At 38.0% G+C, this 24039-nt stretch overlaps 1 protein-coding gene across 4 annotated transcripts in view; it reads right to left on the bottom strand.

Moving 5' to 3' along the window:
• Positions 1-24039, bottom strand: part of ZFYVE9 (zinc finger FYVE-type containing 9) — a 187414-nt gene that overhangs the window by 84576 nt on the left and 78799 nt on the right. For 3 of the 4 annotated variants that reach the window (XM_053576451.1, XM_053576452.1, XM_053576453.1), the window contains exons 3-6: positions 23452-23557; positions 17262-19363; positions 4183-4282; positions 1563-1739 (exon numbers count right to left, since the gene is read on the bottom strand). In XM_053576451.1, coding sequence (XP_053432426.1) covers positions 1563-1739; positions 4183-4282; positions 17262-19363; positions 23452-23521 — 2449 coding nt within the window. In that variant the 5' untranslated portion in view covers positions 23522-23557. The remainder of the gene's footprint in view (positions 1-1562; positions 1740-4182; positions 4283-17261; positions 19364-23451; positions 23558-24039) is intronic. The other variant, XM_053576454.1, reaches the window with a different exon arrangement.

Genomic DNA, 24039 nt, shown 5'->3' with positions numbered 1-24039 from the left:
CTAACATCAAAGAAGAAAAGGTCACCCATTCCAGATGTACAAAGAAATCACTATTTAGCATCTTATAATTAGAAACAGCAGAACTGTAAATGCATATAAGTGGTTATAAGTTAATTTTTAAAATACATATTTAAATATATTCCTTACTTCTATAACTTTTATGCAAAGATTTAAAACACTGCTTTGAAATCTCAGAGTTCTTAAGAACATCTACGATTATGGCATATACTCCGTCCCGCATCAATGGAAGAAACTAAGGAAAGTATCTTAATCGCTTGGCAGTAAATTAACAGCAGAAAAAAAGTAAAGCAATATACACCCACATCTCCTAAAAGTATGAGGTTTCCACAGAAATTCAATTTCTGGTAAAGTAATATAACACTTTTAAAGGGCAAAAGATACCCTGAAGAATGCTAAAGAATAATCAGTTTATAATAAAGGAAGAGTTGGCAAAGATATGTAAGAACTGGGAAACAAAGTGACCAGATTTTTGGCTACAGTGTAACTGAAGAAGAAAGACTGATCTGGCAGTGAAAAAGTAGTTTGCATTTTAGTAAAAGGACAGGGGAAAAGCTAGAAAACGGAGTCTGATGAAATGATCTCTTTAAATCAGTTTTAGAAATCAATTTAAACAGCCAAAACACAGGGAGAGACTAGGGAAGAACAGAAAAACAACAAAGTAAAGAGAATAAAGATTTTAAGAAAGAAAACCTGAACTCATAAAACACAAGGACTGTGACCAGTGGATGGTCTGAAAAGAGGGAAAAAGGGGAAGAATATGACAATGTCAATTGAAATCTATGATCTTAAAAGGGGAGGTGGACACTTTAGCAAAGAAAGGGAATATCACTGGATGAAAAAGATACAGTTAATGAAGGAAGATCAATTCTAACCATAAAGGAAAAATTCTTGACAAGATTGTTTTAAGGAAATATATATCTGTTATTTTTACTATTCATAATCCCCTGAACTTACATAATGCCTTCATCTGACAATATCATAATCATAAAAACCAAAATAAGCCGAGGCAATAATTCTCTACCTATGACATAATCAGAATTAAAGTCCTAGATTTAGAGGTCTATGTACCTAACACAAATATTTTCTTATTTTCACATGGATAGACTCAAAAGAGAAAATGACAATGTGCATTCCAAAAAGCAATACTAGAATGGGCTGGTCAGAAGGAAGAACTCTCATGTTCATCACTTACTGAACTACTACAAAGAGCATTAAGGTGGGCATGAGACTGGAATTTTTATAGGCTGGCTTCAACTTCTGCTCCTCTTTTTAAGTGCAAGCAGTGTAATTACACATTCTTAAATTGAAGAGGAGATTGGCGTATTTTCTGAGGTGCCTCCAAAATATCAAGCAACACAATATTCTTCTTTACTTGCCCAGAAATAGTACCGACATATTTCTCACCTTGTTCTTCCACTTTAATAACCACCCAAGGGACTTATCTGTAGAGTTTTAAAGACTGTGCTGTAAAGTCACATCAGCACCTTTTTTCAGAGGAACTTCATGAGGAAAAAGAGAGAGAATAGCACATGATCCCCTACCTTCTGCTCCAGGGTGCTTTAAAACTCCCACAGGTACCATCACAGTGGGAGGTGGAGAGCTCAGGGCTCCTGAGGCCTGAGCTTGCTGCAAGGGAGGGATAGTAGAACAGTATTCAGCAGGATTGTTAGGGTTAGGGCTCTGGCTTGAGGCACTCATCATGTTCTCCCAGGCTTGAGCTAAAGCAAATACAGACACAATCAATGTGAATGGATTGCAAAATATGGACATCAAGACCTTCACAATATTGGATAAATAATGTAGTTCCTCCTCATTAACACTCACAGTCTGTCTTTCTTCCAGCTAGTGAAGGTATTAAGGAGATAGGTGATTTTATTCAATAAAGAAGACCATTTAGCTAAGTAAACTATGTGGCTGGAACAAATTAGAATTACATGATTTAAAAAAAAGAATCATAGGATGCTTCTAATACAGACTGATAGCAGATCAGTCTGAGTTAAAGACTAGGCCTCTGGCTTTGTTAAAGAAGCTTCCTTAAGATAGAGTGAAACAACATCAAACTTTATACTTGTAACTGGGATATCATTCAGGCATTTTTTTTATTTAATATTCAAATGCATTTTATAAAGTTCTATAAAAATCAAAATCAGGGGCTAAAATAGCATAACTCCATTGTATAATTTTTAGTTTTATTTCTAGATTTTTAAGGATCTTCTTAGTTAAGATAAAACCTCATCTAAAAATTCTAAAGCCGAAAGCTCAGGAGAGGACATTTTAACATCTTTATGAATTCTGCTTTTAATCATCATTCTATATAAAAGCATTTAGCAGTAACAACCATTTCACATCTTTGTTGTGTCACAAAAGCACAGAACCCATTTGAACATGAAAATGTGCCAATATCATATAAGTATGATCAACCAATACGGATGACTGCAAATATGTTAAGATTCTGTGTACCCTATAATTTTACTAAATACTGACATATCATCTATTGTCTTTAAAGTAAATAGGATGAAAGGTGTTACAGAAATGAAAGACAACAAATTTTAACTTCTAGGTTCAGGTAATACCACATACCCAGGAATAGAAACCACCCAATATTTCAGCATCTTTTCAAAAATCTCATTCAACATCAAAGAATGATCCATAAGATTTTGAATATTTATGCCTCCAAACTGCAAGACAAGGCTAGTAACAAAAGCTGTATTCCTTTGAAAGCACTGGCAGGAAGAGAAGAAGAGAAAAGGAGAAGGGAAAAGGGGAAAGAGAACACTGAAAAGCATTAAATTAAATATTCAGAAAAAAGACTGGGTTAAGCCATGCGAGAGAAAAGACGCTGGAAAAACCAGGAAAAGTGGATTACCTTAGGATCCCCTGTTAAGGGCCTCCTTGGCTTAACAAAAAGTAAGTATTCCATGTGAATCCTCTGCCATTTCCTTCATCTTTAGCTATGCCAAGTTAAGAAAAAAAAAGCTATCAAGTTGGAAGATCTCGTCAAATGAAAGAGGTATTAGGTACTGTAATTAAGCAGCATGCTCTTATCTGCGGATATGTATCCGAAAATGAAAGCAGTGGAATAAAAATCATCAATTGAGCAACCAAGTGAAATAACCACCATCCAAAAAATAACCACCATCTACACTTAAGAGTAGAAAGAATGATTCATATTGATCAAAATTATAAGAATTCAGAAATGGGAGGAAATTGGGTGGGTCATAGCAAATTAGAACAGATCAGATTAACTGACATGCAACAGGTTAATAAGCCAGCAACAGGAGGACATCACTCGGAGCAGTGCAGACAGACAGAGCAGGAGGGGTCTCAGAGCAGACAGGTAAGTTCCAGCCTCCAGGAGGCACACTATCTTGGCACAGGCAATGGGTGTCCAAGTTCAATATTTTGTCTATTAGTGGTTGTTCTAGCAACTGTACAAAGATGCATTCAAAGAGAAAAGTACTACAGCCTGATTGATTTTATATCTTTTTAAAGCATACTCAGGGCTTTTAACTAAAATGCTCTTGGAATCATTTCTAGTCCCACAAAGATGAACAATGGATAAATTTTATTTACCTTCCCCTATACATACTCTTTCACCACATAACTAAATTCAAAACCATTATCCTTATAACAAATCTAAGTAGCATTAAAGAGATAACTGATTGTAACTGACATTCAATTTTCTACTTGATCCTAGATGCTAAAATATTTATTTTTAATAAGATGATAAAACAAGGTGTTAATAAGGATGTATTCTAAGTTATTAAGGTATACCCTAGCAAGAGATAGCATCTCTTTAAAGGAAAACCTCAGCCCAATTTTAATAATTCATCATCTAGGTGGTCAACAGTTCCCTACCCCCACCTCACTCTGGTCATTTTATAGGAACAATAACAACTACATAGCACCAAATTTCCAAAGAACTTCCATTATTCCTGCAAAACCTACCTGGCTTTAGCATTCATTCATTAAATTAGGTACAGGAATTCTGAAATGCTAAGATACTTTCAAAACATGAAAATTGAATTCAATATTTACAGTTAAAGTCACGACATTTGAGAAGGTGTGCAACTTGTACAGAAGAGTAGGAAAAAAGTCTCTTCATTGGAATTTTCCTGTTTTTTCTCAACAACTGGGAAACCGACCTGCTTTAATACTTACCATTCATTAGCACTGAATGGCAAATTACACATACTCTAGCTTCCTTTCTGTCCATGTATAGCAATTTACATTTGAGGCTACAGCAGGAAGCACAGAAAACCTGTGGGGAAAAAGAACACACAGAATTTACTTGGAATAACAGTACAAAGGAAGAAAACAAATACAGATCAATACTGATTGACAGTGAACCTTATATACTAAAATACTAAAATTCCAAAAGAAAATATAGTTCTGGAAATTAGGCAATTCAAAAGCAAGAGTGAGATTTATAAGTGTAGAGGAAACTAAGCCCTGATCTTTAGCCTAAGACGCGATTCCTGCTTGAAAGCCCTGGAGAATCACAGGAAAATGGCATGTGAGTTGTGTAGTGCAAGAGATCAGAAATCAGGCCTCCAAGGGAGAATGTGTATGTGAAGTGTGGCAATACCAGGTCTAATGGTTATGGTAAAGATTCTCTAGATTCCAAAGATCTCTTGATGCTAGAGCAGTGGTTCTCACCTTCCTAAGGCCACAACCCTTTAATACAGTTCCTCATGTTGTGGTGACCCCCAACCAAAAAATTACTTTCGTTGCTACTTCATAACTGTAATTTTGCTACTGTTATGAATCGTAATGTAAATATCTGATATGCAGGATGTATTTTTATTGTTACAAAGGTGACCCACAAGGGCGGCGCCTGTGGCTCAGTCGGTAAGGCACCGGCCCCATATACCGAGGGTGACGGGTTCAAACCCGGCCCCGGCCGAACTGCAACCAAAAAATAGCCGGGCGTTGTGGTGGGCGCCTGTAGTCCCAGCTACTCGGGAGGCTGAGGCAAGAGAATCGCTTAAGCCCAGGAGTTGGAGGTTGCTGTGAGCTGTGTGAGGCCATGGCACTCTACCAAGGGCCATAAAGTGAGACCCTGTCTCTACAAAAAAAAAAAAAAAAAAAAAAAACAAAGGTGACCCACAAGTTGAGACCCACAGGTTGAAAACCGCTGGGCTAACAGAGGCAGAGGTCTTGAGGTCTTAAGGTCTGAGATGTAGCAAAACAAATTAGAGAGTGACACTTTTCATATTTCCCCCTTTTTAATGCTTATGCTTGATAAGTAACTTTTAACTACTTTTTCCTGTTTTGTGATAATAAATATGGACCCAAGGTTAACTCATGAGGGCTCCTCTCAGAGTTCCTCAGTCCCCTCACACAGACTTTGTTTTAAGCCTCTTCATTCCTTGTGCCAAGACCCTCTTCCTCTGGTGACTCCAAACCCCTTCAACAAGCCAGTCAACAATAAGAAAATTGAAAATGCTGGCTGAAAATAAAATTTTAGCCAAGATCACACAGTAAATATACAGAAGGAGGGGGAAAAAAAAACCTGGGTTACCCTTAGGCAGGATTTCTGTGTGCAGTATCATATATCATGGTCACTGAAAGATGGTTACATCTGCTATTTCTGTTTGGAAAGGAATTATAGCATGATGAAATAAATAAAGATCAGAATTTTGGGTTTTAACTTCTGTTTGTTACTCTCCTTATGTGTGGAATAATAACCAGGCCAGCTGTTTTTACTGGTTTCTTACAAAGGCCAAGGATCGAAATATACTACTCAATCATAAAAATAAGCACAGCTCCAATTCCAGGAAATCAGAACAGGCAACCAAAATCTGCTCTGACAATTTCCAGCCCCTCATTTCCACCATCTGGGCTTGGTTCCTGATAATCTCACTTCCTTCTCCCTTCCACACCAGGCAACAAGAATATCCCGTTAAGATTTATTTTCTTGAGGGCTCACTAGTCATTTATCACATAGAACTTCATAGAGACAGAAACCTGTTCCTAGTAGAATAAATTCTACTCTAGTTTTTATGGCCAAGAAGTACCATATACCTTATAATATATGAGAAGTTGTATTAAAGATGAAGTTAGATATCTCCCCTCCTTCTAGGTATAATTAATATAGTATTTAGCTACTGTAAGTATCAATTCATGGTTTTAAAAGGGATTTACATTCTCAAAACAACTGTGATATAGAGAAAACTGAGTAATATATGTAAGTATTATCCTTAGTTTCTATAGCAGTTAAGTCTGGATGGTTAAATGACTTCCTCAAGTTCACAGCAAACTGTATGAATACTAGGTACTTTATAAGTATTACCTCATTTAACTTAAAAAATTCTGTGAAGATACTCATTTGCAATTAACACAGTTAGGTAAACTGGATGTCAAGTGCTATGGTCCAAATACTCCAAAATTCACATGTTGAAATCCTAACCCCTAAAATGATGGTATTAGGAGGAAAGGCCTTTAACATGATTAGGTCATGAAGGCCCGCCCTCCTTAATGGGATTAGTGCCCTTATAAAAGAGGCCTGATAGGGACCCCTTGACCTTGGGCCCTATGAAGTTAGAGTGAGAATATGGCTCTCTATGAGAAAGTTAGCCCTCACCAGGCACTGATCTTGGACTTCCCAGCTTCCAGACTGTGAGAAGCAAATTTCTGCTGTTAAAATAATCTGCCCAGTCTATGGTATTTTGTTACAGCAGCCCCAATGACTAAGAGATTAAGTAAAATTGCTCAGTCATGTAGCTAGTAAGTTACATGATTAATCTGTGCGACTCCAATGGTCTTAACTACTATGCAATGAATGCTACCTCATACTAATTTATATATTTTGTTTTAATTTTGAATCTTGACTTTTCTTTCCCCCTCACCACATTAGTCACTAAGTCCTGATGATTCTCCCCCTTTAAATGGTTCTTCTGAAATCCCATCTCTTCCTCTCCATCTCTAAACTGCTGCCTTTATTTAGGCTTTTACTATCTGAGGACTAGATGATCATCCTAACAACCTGTCCTCCTTATCTTCAGATTTGCCTTTCCAATTCATCTTCCACACAAAAACTAAATGATAGAACTTTTTAAAAAAGTAAATTTAATCCTGCTAAAATTTTTGAAGTCCTTCAAAGTTTTCTAATATAAAGATAAAACCAAGAAGCCATCATTCACTCATTCATTTTCGACAAATATTTGAGCCCCTACTTTGTGCTGGACACCAGCCTACCCTCGGGGATGCGGCAGTGAACAAAACAGAAACAGTGCTTGCCTTCGCGCAATTTAGTGTATAGATTTCAGGCTAGAACCTAAAATCAAATAATCACACAACACCAGTGCAATGATGTGCCTTTAGGCTGAGGGCGGAGCATCCTTTGAGCCCAGGAATTTAACGCTGTAGTGCACTATAATTGCACCTGGCAACAGCCACTGTGCTCTTATCTAGCCAGGGCAATATAACAAGACCACCTCTAGAAAAAGAAAAAACAGCAAGTAACACAAATGAATAAAAGTAGTGAATGGTAAAATAAGTTCATATCATCCAGGCTTTACCAAATTTGGGACACAGGTATGCATACAGGGGGAAAACCCTGTGAATGTGAAGAAGTCCATCCATAAACCAGGACATGGAAAGACCCTTCCCTAAGCCCTCCGGAGGAACCGATCCTGTTATCACCTTGATCGGACTTCTATCCTCCACAACTATGAGATAATAAATTTCTGTTACGTAAGCAACCCTGTTTGTGGTATTTCACCAGGAACTTTCAGAAGTAGAGGATTATGCTTTGGGAAAATAATCTCAAAAGTGAATGTAAGGGTGGCACCTGTGGCTCAGTGAGTAGGGCACCGGCCCCATATACAGAGGGTGGTGGGTTCAAACCCAGCCCCGGCTGAAATGCAACCAAAAAATAGCTGGGCGTTGTGGCGGGCGCCTGTAGTCCCAGCTGCTCAGGAGGCTGAGGCAGGAGAATCGCGGAAGCCCAAGAGCTAGAGGTTGCTGTGAGTCCTGTGACATCATGGCACTCTACTGAAGGCAGTAAAGTGAGACTCTGTCTCTACAAAAAAAAAACAGTGAATGTAAAAAAAAAAAGGACAAAAATAGCTTTTAAAAAGCAAGGGAGCAACAAAATGCTGCAAATAGAAGGACCCAAGAACGCCCATCCTTCTCAATATCTCACAGGTTTAAGGATAGTGAGGATGGATCCTTTATGTTTCCAATGGGATTAGAAAAAGGTACAGTAGTCAGCTAGAAAAGTAGGTGACTCTAATGCCATTTGGCAAGTGAATAATAAAACTGAGAAGGAGCCTACAAGCGCCACATTAAAGAAAACGATGTGTAAATACACAAATGGAAGAACATTTTATTTATTTATTTTTTTTTTGTGTGTGTGTGTTTTTTTTTTTTTGGCCTGGGCTGGGTTTGAACCCGGCACCTCCGGTATATGGGACCGGCGCCCTACTCCTTGAGCTACAGGCACCGCCCTGGAAGAACATTTTAACCAATACTTAGGTGGAGCTTTGTATAGGATACGTGTATGTGTTATAAATCAGCTTAATTGGTCTCTTTATAGTTAGGCAGGTCATACAGATCTTGTAATATGCAGTCTTTCATAACCATGGGGCATATAAACCTGAGGCCACTATTACAAACTGTTTAGAATGAATTTGACTGCCATCATTCAAGTTGAGTGGCACAAAATCGTTTTGTGAATTTGGGCATGAATATTATAGCTCTTCCCAGGTTAAGTCACATTAATGTTTGTTTTTCCATTCCTATATTTATTTATCAAATAACTTTCCAAGGAAGCAATAAGCAAATATGTACTGAGTATTATGTTTCAGACACAGTAATAACATTGAAGATACCAGTATTAAAAATAATTGAGGGCTTGGCACTGTAGCTCAGTGAGTAGAGCACCAGCCACATACACCAAGGTTGGTGGGTTCGAGCCCGGCCTGGGCCCACTAAATAACAATGACAAGTGCAACCAAAAAATAGCCAGACATTGTGGCAGGTGCCTGTAGTCCCAGCTACTTGGGAGGCTGAGGCAAGAGAATCACTTAAGTCCAAGAGTTTGAGGTTGCTGTGAGCTGTGATGCCACAGCACTCTACCAAGTGCCACTTAGTGAGACTCTTGTCTCGAAAAAAAAAAAATAATAATTCAATCCACTGTTACTGGAATTTATATTCTCACGTGGGGATATGAAGAATAAGTTAAATATATGAAATAGATTGTGTTGTGACATGGTAGGATTATTTTTCATTGTCACAATGGCATTTAGTAGGTCAGGATCAGGGATGCTAAACTTCCTACTATGTGCAGGACAGTGCTGTCCAATGAAGAACTGACCCACCAACATACCAAGAGTGCCCTTACTGAGAAACACTGATTAAGCCGGTTCATGCCAGAAAATTTCATCTTGATCTTTTCAGGCAAATATATTATTTTCCAGTAATTTCAAATCCAGGATTACCACATCATTCCCAGCCTATCTCAGATCTCTTAGATTCTTCCCATCTTCTCCATAGAAATAATTCTACTGACCTGAGCATCTTATTACATCATATTATTTGTCTTTTCAAGAACAAGGTTCAGCATTTTTAGGTTTCCTTTCTATTTTATGTTGTGGTACACCATGAATGTCAGTCACAGGCTGTGCAGTGGTGGTTTTATGGTCTAGGTTACGTTTGAGTCTATGAAGTTCTTTGGCATGATTGATCCCACACAAATGCATCCCTTTGTTTATCTCCTTTATTTGCCATTCTAGAGATACCACTTCACCTTCATTATAATGGCTATTACAAAACCACAGAAAACAGGTTCAAGAACATGGAAAGACTGAAACCCTTCTGTATTGTGGATGAGAACGCAAACAGCTGCTATAGAAAACAGTATGGTGATTCCTCGAAAAATTAAATTAAATATAGAATTACCATGTGATGCAGCAATTCTCCTCAGCCTCTTTTTATGTGACCCTTTTCCCACTCATTGTTCTTTAACTACTGAACTCCTCTCAGTTCCTTGAACAGGTGCTTTTGCACCTCAGAGGGCTTTCTCCATGCTGCTGTCTATTCATGGAACCTTGTTCTCTGTGGTCTTTGAATGGCTGAATCTTCAGCCTTCATGGGTCATCTAAAATGTTACTTCTCAGAGGCTTTCCAACACCCCCTAACCCCCATTTTTTATATTACCCTTACTGGTTCAGATCCTTCATAGTTCTCAACATAGTTTATAATCATATGTTTGTTTGGGGTCACTGGCCTAATCTTTATAATCCATTAGGATAGGGGCCACAGTGTCATCAGTGTAAACTCAGCACTCAGTACACTGACAGACATAAATCAGTGATCTGGGGCTCATTTATTGATCATTAACAAACACAGATTGAATACTTCATAGTTACCCAGTCCTTGTGCTTGGTCACTTTTAACCAACATTGCCTTTTGGAGGGTGTGTAATAAAAAATATTTTCCTGAGTTCAGCTTCATTAGAACCCAAGAAGAAATCTAAATGTTGGTTCTGTTTGTTCATGCCAGAGGTTCAAATCATAAAATGAATTACAAGGCAAGACAGACAGGTTTTTAGGCAGAGTAGGGGGGAAACTATGATTACCATGCAATATTCCAAAGTAGCCATTTACAACTCTCACATCTATGAGTTCCCATGAGTACATAAGTAAATAGGAAACTAGGAAAATAAACATGTTTTGGTTTGAATCTGCCCTTAAATAGGAAGAAAAGTTATGACTAGTTTAAAATATTCTCCAAAGTTTGGTTTTGTTTTTTTTTTTTGTTTTTTGAGACAAAGTCCCACTTTGTCACCCAAGGTAGAGTGCCGTGGCATCATCCTGAGGTTCACAACAACCTCACACTCTTGGGCTCAAGTGATTTCTTGCCTCAGCCTCTCAAGTAGCTGGAACTATGGATACCCACCAGAGTGTGGCTATTTTTAGAGTTGGGGTCTCACTCTGGCTCAGGGTGGTCTGGAACTCTTGAGCTCAGTCTAACCACCCACCTCAACCTCCCAAAGTGCTGGGATTTACAGGCATAAGCCACCACACCCGGTCCTATTTTCCAAAGTTCTTACATACATTATATCTCAATTTGATAAAAGACTCAGGGCACTGAATTTAAAAAATGCACTGCTGCATTAAGAGATAGTATTCATTTATTTCCTCATTTATCTAGATAGTATCTACTGAGCATCAGCAGGGCTGAGGATATAGCACCAATCAAGGCAAAAACAAACAAACAAAAAAAAAACCTTACCCTCTTGGAGTTTGCAATTGAATCAGAAAGACAAATAATAAACAAGTGAAGACATAAAACCATAATTAGAAATTTAAGAGATCAAGAAACTAAGTAATTCTATTGAAATATATTATTTAGGATTGTGTAAATACCTAAAAATATTTCCAACAAAACTAAAAGTGGGCATGTCCTAAGTGAATAAAATGACCAGAGTGGAAAAAACTATTTGCAAAACATACATGATAAAGAATTTACATCTAAAATTCAAAAAGAAGCAAAACAACCCAAATAAAAAATGAGCCAAACACCTAACAAATACCTCACCAAAGAAGATACACGGAAGGCAAACAAGTATATGAAAAGGGGTTGAAAATCGTATGTCAATAGGGCACTGAAAGGAGAAACCACTCTACACTTATTAGGATGGCTAAAATCCAAAACCCTGATATCACCAAATGCTGGGGAGGATGTAGAGAAATAGGAACTCTCGTTCACTGCTGGCAATAATGCGAAATGGTTCAGCCGCTCAAGAAGACAATTTGGCAGTTTTTTATAAAGAGAAACATAGGTTTATTGTATAATCCAGCAATCATGTTCTTAAATATTTACATAAATGAGTTGAGAACTTAAGTCCCTACAAAAACTTGCATATGAATGTTAGGGGAGCTTCAGCCAAAAACTAGAAGCCACCAAGATGCCCTTTAATAGGTGAATGAACAAACAAACTGGGGTACATCCTTACAATAGCCTTTTGTTCAGCAATTTAAAATAATGAACTAATAAGCCACGAAGAGACATGGAGGGACCTTAATGCATATCGTTAAGTAAAAGAAGTCAGTCTGTGGGCGGCACCTGTGGCTCAGTGAGTAGGGCGCCGGCCCCATATGCCGAGGGTGGCGGGTTCAAACCCAGCCCCGGCCAAACAGCAACAAAAAAATAGCCGGGCGTTGTGGCGGGCGCCTGTAGTCCCAGCTGCTCGGGAGGCTGAGGCAAGAGAATCGCGTAAGCCCAAGAGTTAGAGGTTGCTGTGAGCCGTGTGACGCCACGGCACTCTACCCAAGGGCGGTACAGTGAGACTCTGTCTCTACAAAAAAAAAACAAAAAACAAAAAACAAAAAAAAAAAAAAAAAAAAAGAAGTCAGTCTGAAAGGTTACATAGTGTATGATTCCAACCATATGACATTTTGGAAAAGGCAAAATTAAAAAGGCAATAAAAAGATCGCTGGTTGTCAGGGGTTCAGGGAGAAGAAAGGAATAATGGATAGGTAAAGCACGGGGCATTTTTAGGGCAGTATAACTGTTCTATATGATACTGTGACAGGATACATACATGCATTTATCAAAACTCCTACAACTATAGAGTACACCCTAATGTAAACTATGGGACATATTTCTTTAATAGGACTTTAGTTAGTAACCATGTATCAAGATTGGTTCATCAGTTTTAACAGATGTACCACATTAATGCAAGATGATTGGGTAAACTGTAAGAAGGGGTAGTATACAGAATAGTACTTTCTGCTCAATTTTTCTGCTTTAAGAAACAAACTCTATTAATTTTTTAAGTGGCTGTGTCTAGGAGCTGGACTAGGAATATGAATGGGTGGGCAAGAGGCTGCCATCTTTCAAAGTGTACATGTTATTACTTTGTTTTTTAAAAAACAGTACACGGTTTCTTCATCCCATTTCAAAAATGTGTGTTTCACTCTCAATTTTTAATTTGAACAGTTATTTGGTGTTGTTTTTTTTTCTTCTTTTTTTAAGAAACAGGGTCTTGGGCGGTGCCTGTGGCTCAGTCAGTAAGGCGCCGGCCCCATACACCAAGGGTGGCGGGTTCAAACCCGGCCCCGGCCAAACTGCAACCAAAAACTAGCCGGGCATTGTGGCGGGCGCCTGTAGTCCCAGCTACTTGGGAGGCTGAGGCAAGAGAATCGCTTAAGCCCAGGAGATGGAGGTTGCTGTGAGCTGTGTGAGGCCATGGCACTCTACAGAGGGCCATAAAGTGAGACTCTGTCTCTACAAAAAAAAAAAGAAAGAAAGAAACAGAGTCTTAATCTGTCATCTAGGCTGTAGTGTAAATGGCACAATCATAGCTTACTATAACCTCACACTCCTGGGCTCAAGTGATCCTCCTGCTTCAGCCCCTCAACGTGCTGGAATTGCAAGTATGCACCACCATGCCTGGCTAAATTTTTTACTTCCTGTACAGACTAGGTCTCACTATGCTGCCCAGGCTGGGGTCTCAAATTCCTGGGCTCAAGTGATTCTCCCACCTCAGCCTCCCAAAATGCTGTGATTATAGGAGTGAGCCACCATGACCAAATCTAGATCATATTTTAATATGCCAATTTTATATTATACATGAGCTCAAGCTATTTTTTTAAACTGTAAGTGATAAAGATCACATATGCCTAAAGGGACCTTGAAGAAACTAGTGTGAAAAATCAATAATAAAAAAAGGAAACAGTAATTCCAAATTAAAACACTAAGAATAGCCCACTTAACTGACACCTTGAGAAACAGCATTCCAGCATAACCGGGATGACTTCCAGAAAACAGACTTTCAGCCCAGCACATTTCAAAATGTTTAATAGCATGCTTTTCCCACAAAGTAACCTTAGCTGATCAGCAAGTTCAGCAATAATTTTAGAGATAAATCAATGCTACCATAAATCTTTCAGTTTCCTTTTCTTTCTTTCTTTTTTTTTTTTTTTTTAACACAGAGGTTCACATAAGCTCCTTCAAGGCTACATGGGAAAAGAGAAGAAGTCTATGCAATCTCTCCTTTACAGAGGTGGAAAGAGAGGCCTAGAGCTCTGGGTAAACTGAAGTGGTATGCATTTCTGTCATTCAATCTCTCCTCTCTCAGTGACTTGGTAGCTGTATTGTTCTTTACCTAGTTTATAGTTCCAGGCTTGGTAAGTGAAGTAAAACCTAATATCCCACTAATTCTGCCATGCTCCCCCATCACCTAATGACACCTATCACTTTCTGTCTTCTTTAAAAATCAAAGACTCAAATTCCCAGTCCTTTGCCACTGCCCAAACCTAATTGGCACCCAAAGACAATGACTTACATTTCTAATGAACAACTTGCATACAGATACATTTGCTATGAGAACTACAGTAATAAGAACATGAGACTTTAGAACTGGCAAGATTTGTGGTAAAATCCACACATTTCCATTTATAAACTCTGAGATTTGGGGCCAGTTATTTAGCCTTTCTGAAGTACGTTTTTCTCACCTGTAACTATATCTCAGAGAATTGTGATGTAAGACAAGACAGGCCTTGCAGAAAGGGGTAAGTATTCAAAAAATGTTATTCTCATCTTTAATACTAACCCAAATATAAAATATCTGAGCTATAATCATCAGTTCAATTAAGTTTTCTTTTGGGTCAGGCATGGTGGCTCATGCCTGTGATCCTAGCACTCTGGGAGGCTGAGGTGGGCAAACTGCTTGAGCTCAGGAGTTCGGGACCAGCCTGTGCAAGAGACCTCGTCTCCACAAATAGCCAGGTGTTGCAACAGGTGCTTGTAGTCCCACTTATTTTGGAAGCTGAGACAAGAGGATCATTTGAGCCCAGGAGTTTGAGGTTGTTGCAAGCTATGATGCCATGGCACTCTAACGAGAGCAATTTAGTGAGACTCTGTCTTAAAAAAAAAAAAGTTTTCTAAGGACATTTTTATATGTACCACTATCAAACAGTAAACAGAACAGAGCCATTTACCAGTTGGTACTTAGTAAACCCTAACAGTAATGAATAAAGTGTAACGAAGCCTTGCAAGTTACCAAATAAAAGATTTTTTTTTAACTTACAGTTTTAGAAATTATTTTCTGCTTTCAAAAAACTCTTTACTCTTGGCTCAGCGCCTGTGGCTCAAGCAGCTAAGGCGCCGGCCACATACACCTGAGCTGGCGGGTTTGAATCCAGCCCAGGCCTGCCAAACAACAATGATGGCTGCAACCAAAAAAAATAGCCGGGCATTGTGGCGGGTGCCTATAGTCCCAACAACTTGGGAGGCAGAGGCAGGAGAACTGCTTGAGCCCAGGAGTTAGAGGTTGCAGTGAGCTATGATGCCACAGCACTCTACCAGGGCAACAGCTTGAGACTCTCTCTCAAAAAATAAAAATAAAAATCATGATTGATTAGTGAATCCTGGCAATCCTACTCCCCTGTGCCAGTAATTGGTCCTGGTCTAGAACTGGCCAGTAAGTTGAAGGTAGTTGCTGGGGATCATTTCCTCCCTGATAAGAGGGTGGTAAGAAGAGTAGGCTCTTTTGCACCCCAGCCAGTTTCTTCGTGCTTAGGAAGTTGTCAGGTTGTACCTAATAGAGCTGAGCTACTTACTATCCTGAGACTGTGAGGGGATGACTATGAAAATTTCCATGATCCTGACTCTGTACCTGGACGTAAATTACCAAGTCTCATGGCTCCTGGTCACCTGAAATAACTGTTATTTTTGTTTAAGTTGCAAAACAAAATAGAGTCAGATATTCTGTTCCTTGAAGTTAAAAACACCGTAATTAATACAAACCAATAAATCAGGTGAAAAGGGAGGTAGAGACTAATTATTGAGCGCATATTATGACCTCTGCAATCTCATTTAATCTTCATAAGCCAATAAAAATTACTGACTTTTTTTGTCTTTACAGATTAGAAAACTAGGGCTTAGTAAAGTTATATAGTTTAATAATAACAAAGTTGAAATTCAAATCCAGACCTGATACTAAAATTTTTTATATTTTAAAAAATATAAAATCCCCTTTCCTCCTTATTTATGGCACTTGTTTAAAAAAACATTAAACTGGGCGGCGCCTGTGGCTCAAGGAGTAGGGTGCCAGTCCCATATGCCGGAGGTGGCAAGTTCAAACCTAGCCCCGGCCAAAAAAACAACAATAAAAAAAAACCATTAAGCTGATGTGTTCTTAGCTAAAAATCTGAGGATAGCTGGCTTGGCTCCTGTAGCTCAAGTGGCTAGGGCATCAGCCACATACACCGGAGCTGGCAGGTTCGAATCCAGCCTGGGACCGCCAAACAACAATGACAACTATAACCAAAAAATAGCCGGGCGTTGTGGCGGGCGCCTGTAGTCCCAGCAACCTGGGAGGCTGAGGCAAGAGGCTCGCTTAAGCCCAAGAGTTTGAGGTTCCTGTGAGCTGTGACACCACGGCACTCTACCAAGGGCGACAGCTTGAGACTCTGTCTCAAAAAATAAATAAGTAAATTGAGGACAGCTGAGAAGTATGAATTACTCTGACAACTCTGTCATAAGGATCTATAGCCTTCAACTCTATTTTGCATCAAAGTTATGTGGGAGGAAAGACAAAAATATGTGTTTAAAAAGTTCCAGAATATCTAGCACAATGGCACAAGTACTACAGAAAAAAGATGGACTCTAAAGCATAATACTCAATTTCTGAAGAATTAAAAAACATAACGTCAATAACAAATATTTCCTAAACTGAAAGAATTAACTTCCTTATTTCAAACTGTGACATTAACCAAGTATATATCAATACAAAAACCACAAAGTTAACACTTCCTCAATTTTCATCTCTTCATGAAAGTGATTCACTATAAATTTTGGCAACAAAAAGAAAAATACATATACTATCTAAGAAATCAGCAAAGTCATTTTTTATATAGAAATTTACTAGAATTGGGCTTTCCAAAGCTATTTTTAATGCCATCTAAAGTATGTTCACCTTATACTGCCTTTATTAATTTCTTTTTTTAAGCAGTATTTTATTTTTTTAAATTAAATCATAGCTGTGTACATTAATGTGATCATGAGGCACCATAACTGGTTTCATAGACCGTTTGACACACTTTCATCACACTGGTTAACATAGCCTTCCTGGCATTTTCTTAGTTATTGTGCTAAGACATTTACATTCCACATTTACTAAGTTTCACATATACCCTTGTAAGATGCACCGTGCCTTTATTAATTTCTAACTGAGCATTACAAAATGGGCATGCCAAGTCTCTGAGCTTATACATGCAACTCACCTTCCCACATGCTCTGCAATGATGCCTCCTTTTGGTGAATGTAAACCTGGCTTCACATTTCATGCAATTTGGAGCCTGAGAATCCGGTACCCATACTGGAGCCACCTCACCCAGAGTGGTAAATGGCTTTCTGGAAGAAATTCCAAACTGACCAGCTCTGAGGTCATTGTCTGGGCTGTCTGGAGCTAATGCAAGGCACGGTCTGCTGGAGATCTCAGCCTCATAACTTTCTAAGTGTTCCCCATTTGCATCAGCAATGGAGACGTTTCCCAAAGATGAATTACATACATTGGTTGCTGAGTTTTCCCCTAGTTTTCCTTTCCCATGAGTATCATTTTTGTTTTTAATATTATTTCCACTGTTTGCAGGAAGGTCATTTTGTAAATGATCTGATAATGGCTTTGGAATTTGAAGTTTAAGATTAGAAGGTTGCTTGGGTCTTGCACCACCAAAAGGAACACTGATAGACTGCAGGTTGGCTACTACCTTGGGAGAAGATTGCCCACGTGCTGATGGAACTTGACTACAGAAATTATGTAAATAATTTTTCTTCATTAGGTCACCAGTGCTGTTTAAAAGTAGTCCACTCCCTTCTGTGGCCTCATTTCTCTGTTCATAAATATTTGAGTAGCTTTCTGACTTGCTCTCTTCTATTTCTTTCTCTTCCGTTACTGAATCCTCTTTAGAAGGTAAAGTCTTTGGAATAATAGAAACAACTGGGCTCTGCATTCCATAGGAATCACAACCATTAGATAAAGAATTTGCTTCTGATGTATCTGTAACAGTGGAGAAATCACATCCTTCACTTTCATCTATGCAAGTTCCCTTTAAATCTAGACCTGCATCTGCCATTCCAACACACTCTCCTCCACTATCAGCGGAAGCGTCCTCAGGCTGACTAATCTGTAGAAACTTTTCCTTTTCTTCATTTACTTGTCTATCATTCATCTCATTTGGTTTAGTCAATTTCCAGTTAGTCATCTCCTGAGATTCAGAGAAATGCTCTGTCATATTGAGAAATTCTGTAGGACCAAGAATTTCATGTTCATAACCTTCATTTTCATCAGACCTAACTTCACTAGGCACAAGGCAATCTGAAAATTGTTCACAGTTATTATCCCTTCCAGACCCATGAGGAATGTCTGGTTTGAGAAGCAAAGGTAAACCAGACCGCAGGGATTCTTCAGTTGTTCTCTCCTCTGCTGGCTCTATTTTGGTCAAGATCCCCTCACTCAAGTGGGAAAAAGAGTTTGGACTGCCTATATCTGTCCTAGGAAAACTGTTTTTACCAGAGAGGTCCTCATCTGGTGTATGGTTCTCTTGCTTCTTAATAGCAGGACCTCCATCTGTTCCCTGGAATGAGATTACTGAATCAACTGTTAAACCTGTAATTGCAGATACGGAGGAGTCTCTACCTATATTTTCATCATCCTTTAATTGTGAAGGAGAACAAACATTGGCTAAACTATCAGATGAAATAGTAAATAGATGGTTAACAGAATCCCCTTCTGGTTTTTGTCTACTCAATGGATCCATTTGTTTCTCTGAGTTCATATCTTTTTCAGTGGATCCACTTATACTAAAACTAAATTGATCAGTTTGCCTGTTTTCATTATCCGGTGAAAAGCTAAAAGCATCCATAAGGGATTGACTATTATAATTATTACAATCCTGCAAATCAGTTTGTAATGTCCTTTTATCACAGTTATGCATGACAGCTACAACAAGAACATTCTTCTCATCTGGCAGACAAGCCAGGTTTCCACATTTCTTCTCTCCCACTTCAATAGCACTGCATTGATCATCCTGATTATAGCTTCTCTTAATTAACTGATCTTCTGCAACAGCATTTTCATCAATCCACATTGTGGCAACCTCTGAATTTAAACTACAGTCCTGTCCATTAGCACAGTGATCCTCTCCCTCTGGGATCAGGGAAGCTGAATGAGTTAGGGAGAAGACTTTCAGCTGTGGTTGTGACTCATTAGAAACTGCAGGCTCATTCACACTGGCCAGTGTAGAGTTGTACGATAGTCGGTGAGAAGGGGGGTCTAAAATCTTATTCCACTTTGTATCCAATAAAGTAGAAGAAACTGTTTCATCTGAAAAAATAAGTAATTATAGTAAGTTTGCTGGTAATACTGGAAAAGCTACTAAGACTAAGTCAATCAATATTTCCAACTATACTCTGAAAATATTTCTAGGATATGAAGATTTCTGATTTGGGGGTAGGATAAGAAAATATACATAAGATAGTTCCTGCAATTATTAGTCATCAAATGGTAATATCTCAGAACATTCCAAACCCAAAAGAATTCTACCTCACTCTAGTAATATAATTAAATTGACCACAGGTGGTCATGGGACCCAGGAGAGAAAAAGCATCTTGAATTATCTGGACACAAGGCAGGCAGGGCAGGAACTATTCTAAAGTGGAAAACAATTAAAACAATGGTTAATATACAGTAATTGAGTGGGAAGGAAAAAGAAGAAATTTACTGTGCAGATTAAATTTTATAATGTATATCATGATTCAGACTTAGGTTAGATTGATATATCCATATGGTAAAACTAAACAGTTAAAATCTATGCATTCTAACATATAAAGTTTACCTTTTTAAAACTATTACAAAATAACAATAAATCAGGGAGTAAGGAGAAGATAAAAGTATAAATTAAACAAAAATAGCAGCATGTCAATCACCGTTGAAGCTGGATGATGGGCACACTGGAGTTTATTATTCTTTTTAATTTGCATATATTCTAAATTTGCCCATAATAAGCTTTTTTTTAAGTATGTGAATTGTTTGTAACCATTATCGCAACACATTATTAATCAGGTTCATGTTTATTTATCTGAAGACATTTGGCAAAAATTATCCATTTGTCTTATTAAACCAACCTACTTATCAATAAGCATAATTTCATAAGCTTATTTACTTTTTAACATATCATAACTGTGTGGGATGGCGCCTGTGGCTCAGTGAGTAGGGCGCTGACCCCATATACCGAGGGTGGCGGGTTCAAACCCAGCCCCGGCCAAACTGCAACAAAAAATAGCCGGGCATTGTGGCAGGCGCCTGTGGTCTCAGCTACTCGGGAGGCTCAGGCAAGAGAATCGCCTAAGCCCAAGAGCTGGAGGTTGCCGTGAGCTGTGATGCCACAGCACTCCACCGAGGGCGACAAAGTGAGACTCTGTCTCTAAAACAAAAACATATCATAACTGTGATGGCTAAGTTATTCTCCCAAATCATGGGCTAGCATGCTTATCTATGTAAATTAGAGAAATAAGACATAATGCACTTGGTGCCTTTGCTGCTTGCTTCCTCCAGTATCACTGATAATCATGGTCCTGAAAACATGCAGATCTATTCATAACACTAATCCTCAACTGTAAAGTTAATCTTTAATGCACCCATAGCACCTTGTCCTATCTCTAGTGAAGCATTTACTACACTAAAATACAACAGCTTATTTACCTGTCTCTTTCATCCACTGAATGATTTCTAAAAGCAGAAACCATTTCCTTCCATAAATGTTAAGTCCTTATTTTGCATAGCAGCTGGTATGTAGTAGGTACACAATAAATATATGATTAAGTGAATATCCTCCAGAGAAAAAGCATTGAGTTTGAAGAATACAGAGATTGAATGATAGATCCTGCCTCCCAGACGTATACAACGTACTTGGGAGAGTAAGTGATGGATAAAACACACACAAATATCGGATTAGCAGTACAAGGTTAGCACAAGTATGGTATAGTATCTGCACCTAACATTGTCGGTAGGTTCTTGGAAACTGCCACTTTCAGCAAAGTGACACACTGTGTAATAAAACCAATTTTATCATAAGTGACATAACAAGAATTAGATTCCTATGGCAAACAGTATGTGATTTCACATAAACTAACAGTTGCTGGGAACCTATTAACATTAAGTGAAACTTAGCATATTTGAAAACGACTATGTAGGAGTAGAAAACACATTCAACGGAGAAACATATTTTCCAGGATGCAGTAAACAAGCTTGAGTTCACGGAGGCAGGAGGAAATAGGATAGGCTCCAAAGACAGTTTTAAGTTTGGGGGAAAAAGCGTTAGTGAGTAGAGGAACAAGAAAAAGCATACCTGCAAACGTAAGAATTTAAGGGAGCAATAAGTAAATTAGTTTGGGCTGCCAGAGGTCCTCAAACTTTTTAAACAGGGGGCCAGTTCACTGTCCCTCAGATCTTGGAGGGCCGGACTATAGTTTAAAAAAAAAAAAAAACTATGAACAAATTCCTATGCACACTGCACATATCTTATTTTGAAGTAAAAAAACAAAACAGGAACAAATACAATCACACCACCTCATGTGGCCCATGGGCCATAGTTTGAGGACCCCAAAGGCCAAAATACATCAGATTGTGTGAAGAATGGACTTCATATCCTCTGAGTATTAAGTACTGAGTTTACGAAATTTGGACTAGGAGAGATTTGAGGTTTAGTTACACAGGCTTCCTTTAAAAAAAAAAATATTTCCAAATTGGTTCCTAGAAATAAAAATGACATATGGTTTCTTACAAATCTATTCAGTAATAGTCAAACACAAATGATTGGGTATTAAAATCTTCATTGTTCAACCACCTAGTATCTAGGCAAGTCAATGACCAAGTGTCATCACAGTCTCTTTGTGGTATATTTTTCATTTAAAAAAGGAAATAAAGTAACACAAAATGACAACCATTTTAAAGTACATTCTTTAAGGTACAAGGCTAGAGGTAGTAGTTTTTAATACAACTGGTACAGAAGTTAAGAAAAGTTTAAACAAATGAACCACATACTTACAACCAAGAAGCTGCTTTTAAAAATCCTTCTATTGTTACTTTTTGTAACCAGACACTATATTTTCTAATTAAAATATTTTTACTAATTCAACAAAAATGTATTGAAAAACTACTGTACACAATGTACCCTACTAGAATCTATGGAAGTCGCAAAGAGACTAAGACAATGAACCGATTGCTTCATTAGAGTCAGCGGTATTCTAGAAGCACAGTATTCACACGATTAGGTCTAACATTTGTCTAGATGTCTCATGAATTGAATGACTTATACATAAAAGGGTAAAACCAAAGAAAGGGTTAAGAAAATACTTGTATAAATTGCTGAAACTCAGAAGATAATATATCTTCCAGCTTGGTATGTATAAAGCTCATCTGGAGCCAATAAAATTCCAAATGATCTGATTTCACAATCACATGAATCGGGAATGAGCCTAGAAATAAGGGTTTGCATTAGGACATCAGTGGTTAAAATTTGAGAAGAGCAGGCCATTTCAAATATTTTACCTCTTCCTGTTCCCTCCTTACTCCCATGATCCCATGTTCTATTTAGGGTTTGCTCTATTATAGACCCAAAGTAACAAAACCAAAACTAATTTCTCTTCCCAACTGCTATCAAAGAATAGCCTGAATTACTGGATATAGTAAAGATTTAGAAACCATTGTTAAAATCATGGACTTTAGATGGAAACTATCACTCTGTAAACCTGTTACATGACATTTCCTGTTAGAAAAAGAAAGCACAGGGGAAGAAGGGTGAAGTGGAAGAGATTTTACTTATGACTTTATGTATTCAAGTCAAACAGAGAGGAATTTAGGGAAAAGGCTGTTCTAAATTAAGTTACTCTTAACTAGACATATCTACTGAGGCTTGAGAATATAAAAGTTAATTAACCATCTTGGCAGTTTCTCAAAAATGTAAATCATTTAAAATTAGGTTTAAAATTTGTCTTTACTGGGCAATCAATATGGAACAAGCTATTTTTCTTAGTTTAGAAAATGCAAGCACATGTTCTAAGCTTTACTTGATGATAAACTGACTATATAGGCTCAGGCTCTAGTGTCACTAGATGCTAATCCCGCAGCTATACTAGCACGAAAACCTTAGGGATTTAACCTCTCTGCCTCTATTCTCATCTGCAAAATGGTGATAAGGTGGTCTACATTCATGGAACTATTTCAAAGATTAAATAACATAATCCATGTAAGTATCTAGCATACATTCCTAAAATCTGTTTTCTTCCTATGAAAATTATTAAATAATATTATTATTATCATTATATCTGGTTTTATTTTTAACAACCCTTTTTATCACCAGATTCTCTAGGTTATATAATAAATCCAAAGGATTAACCAATGTAAATTCTCACCTTCATTTTGTTCAAATTCATCTAACACTTTATCCAGGTTGTAAGCTTCTGCTTGGAAGTAATTCTCCATCGGTGAGGAAACACCACTGAAGAGACTTGTTTAAACCTAAAATGTAGATCAAATTCTATTACACCTTGTAAAATGCAATTCGTAAATCTTAAATGTACAAGGATAAAATCTCTTATAAATCTATTCAGACAATGGTAAACTATAAAACCTGTCATCCCTCTGGATATAAGATCTTCAAGCTAGTAAAATCTAGAAATCTATAAGCTAAAAATCAATAAAATATAATGAAATATGGCTCAGCACTCATAGCACAGTGGTTACGGCACCAGCCACATACACCAAAGATGATGGATTCAAACCCGGCCTTGCCAGCTAAACAATAATGGCAACTACAACAACAAAAAATATAGCCGGGCATTTTGGTGGGCACCTGTAGTCCCAGCTACATGAGAGGCTGAGGCAAGACTATCACTTAAGCCCAAGAGTTTGAGGTTGCTGTGAGCTGTGATGCCATGGCACTCTACCAAGGATGACGAAGTGAAACTCTGTCTCCAAAAAAATAAAATAAATAAATATAT

This window comes from Nycticebus coucang, chromosome 22, assembly GCF_027406575.1.
Source record: "Nycticebus coucang isolate mNycCou1 chromosome 22, mNycCou1.pri, whole genome shotgun sequence".
Classification (NCBI taxonomy): domain Eukaryota; kingdom Metazoa; phylum Chordata; class Mammalia; order Primates; family Lorisidae; genus Nycticebus; species Nycticebus coucang.
This window is presented reverse-complemented; position numbering and strand designations above follow the sequence as displayed.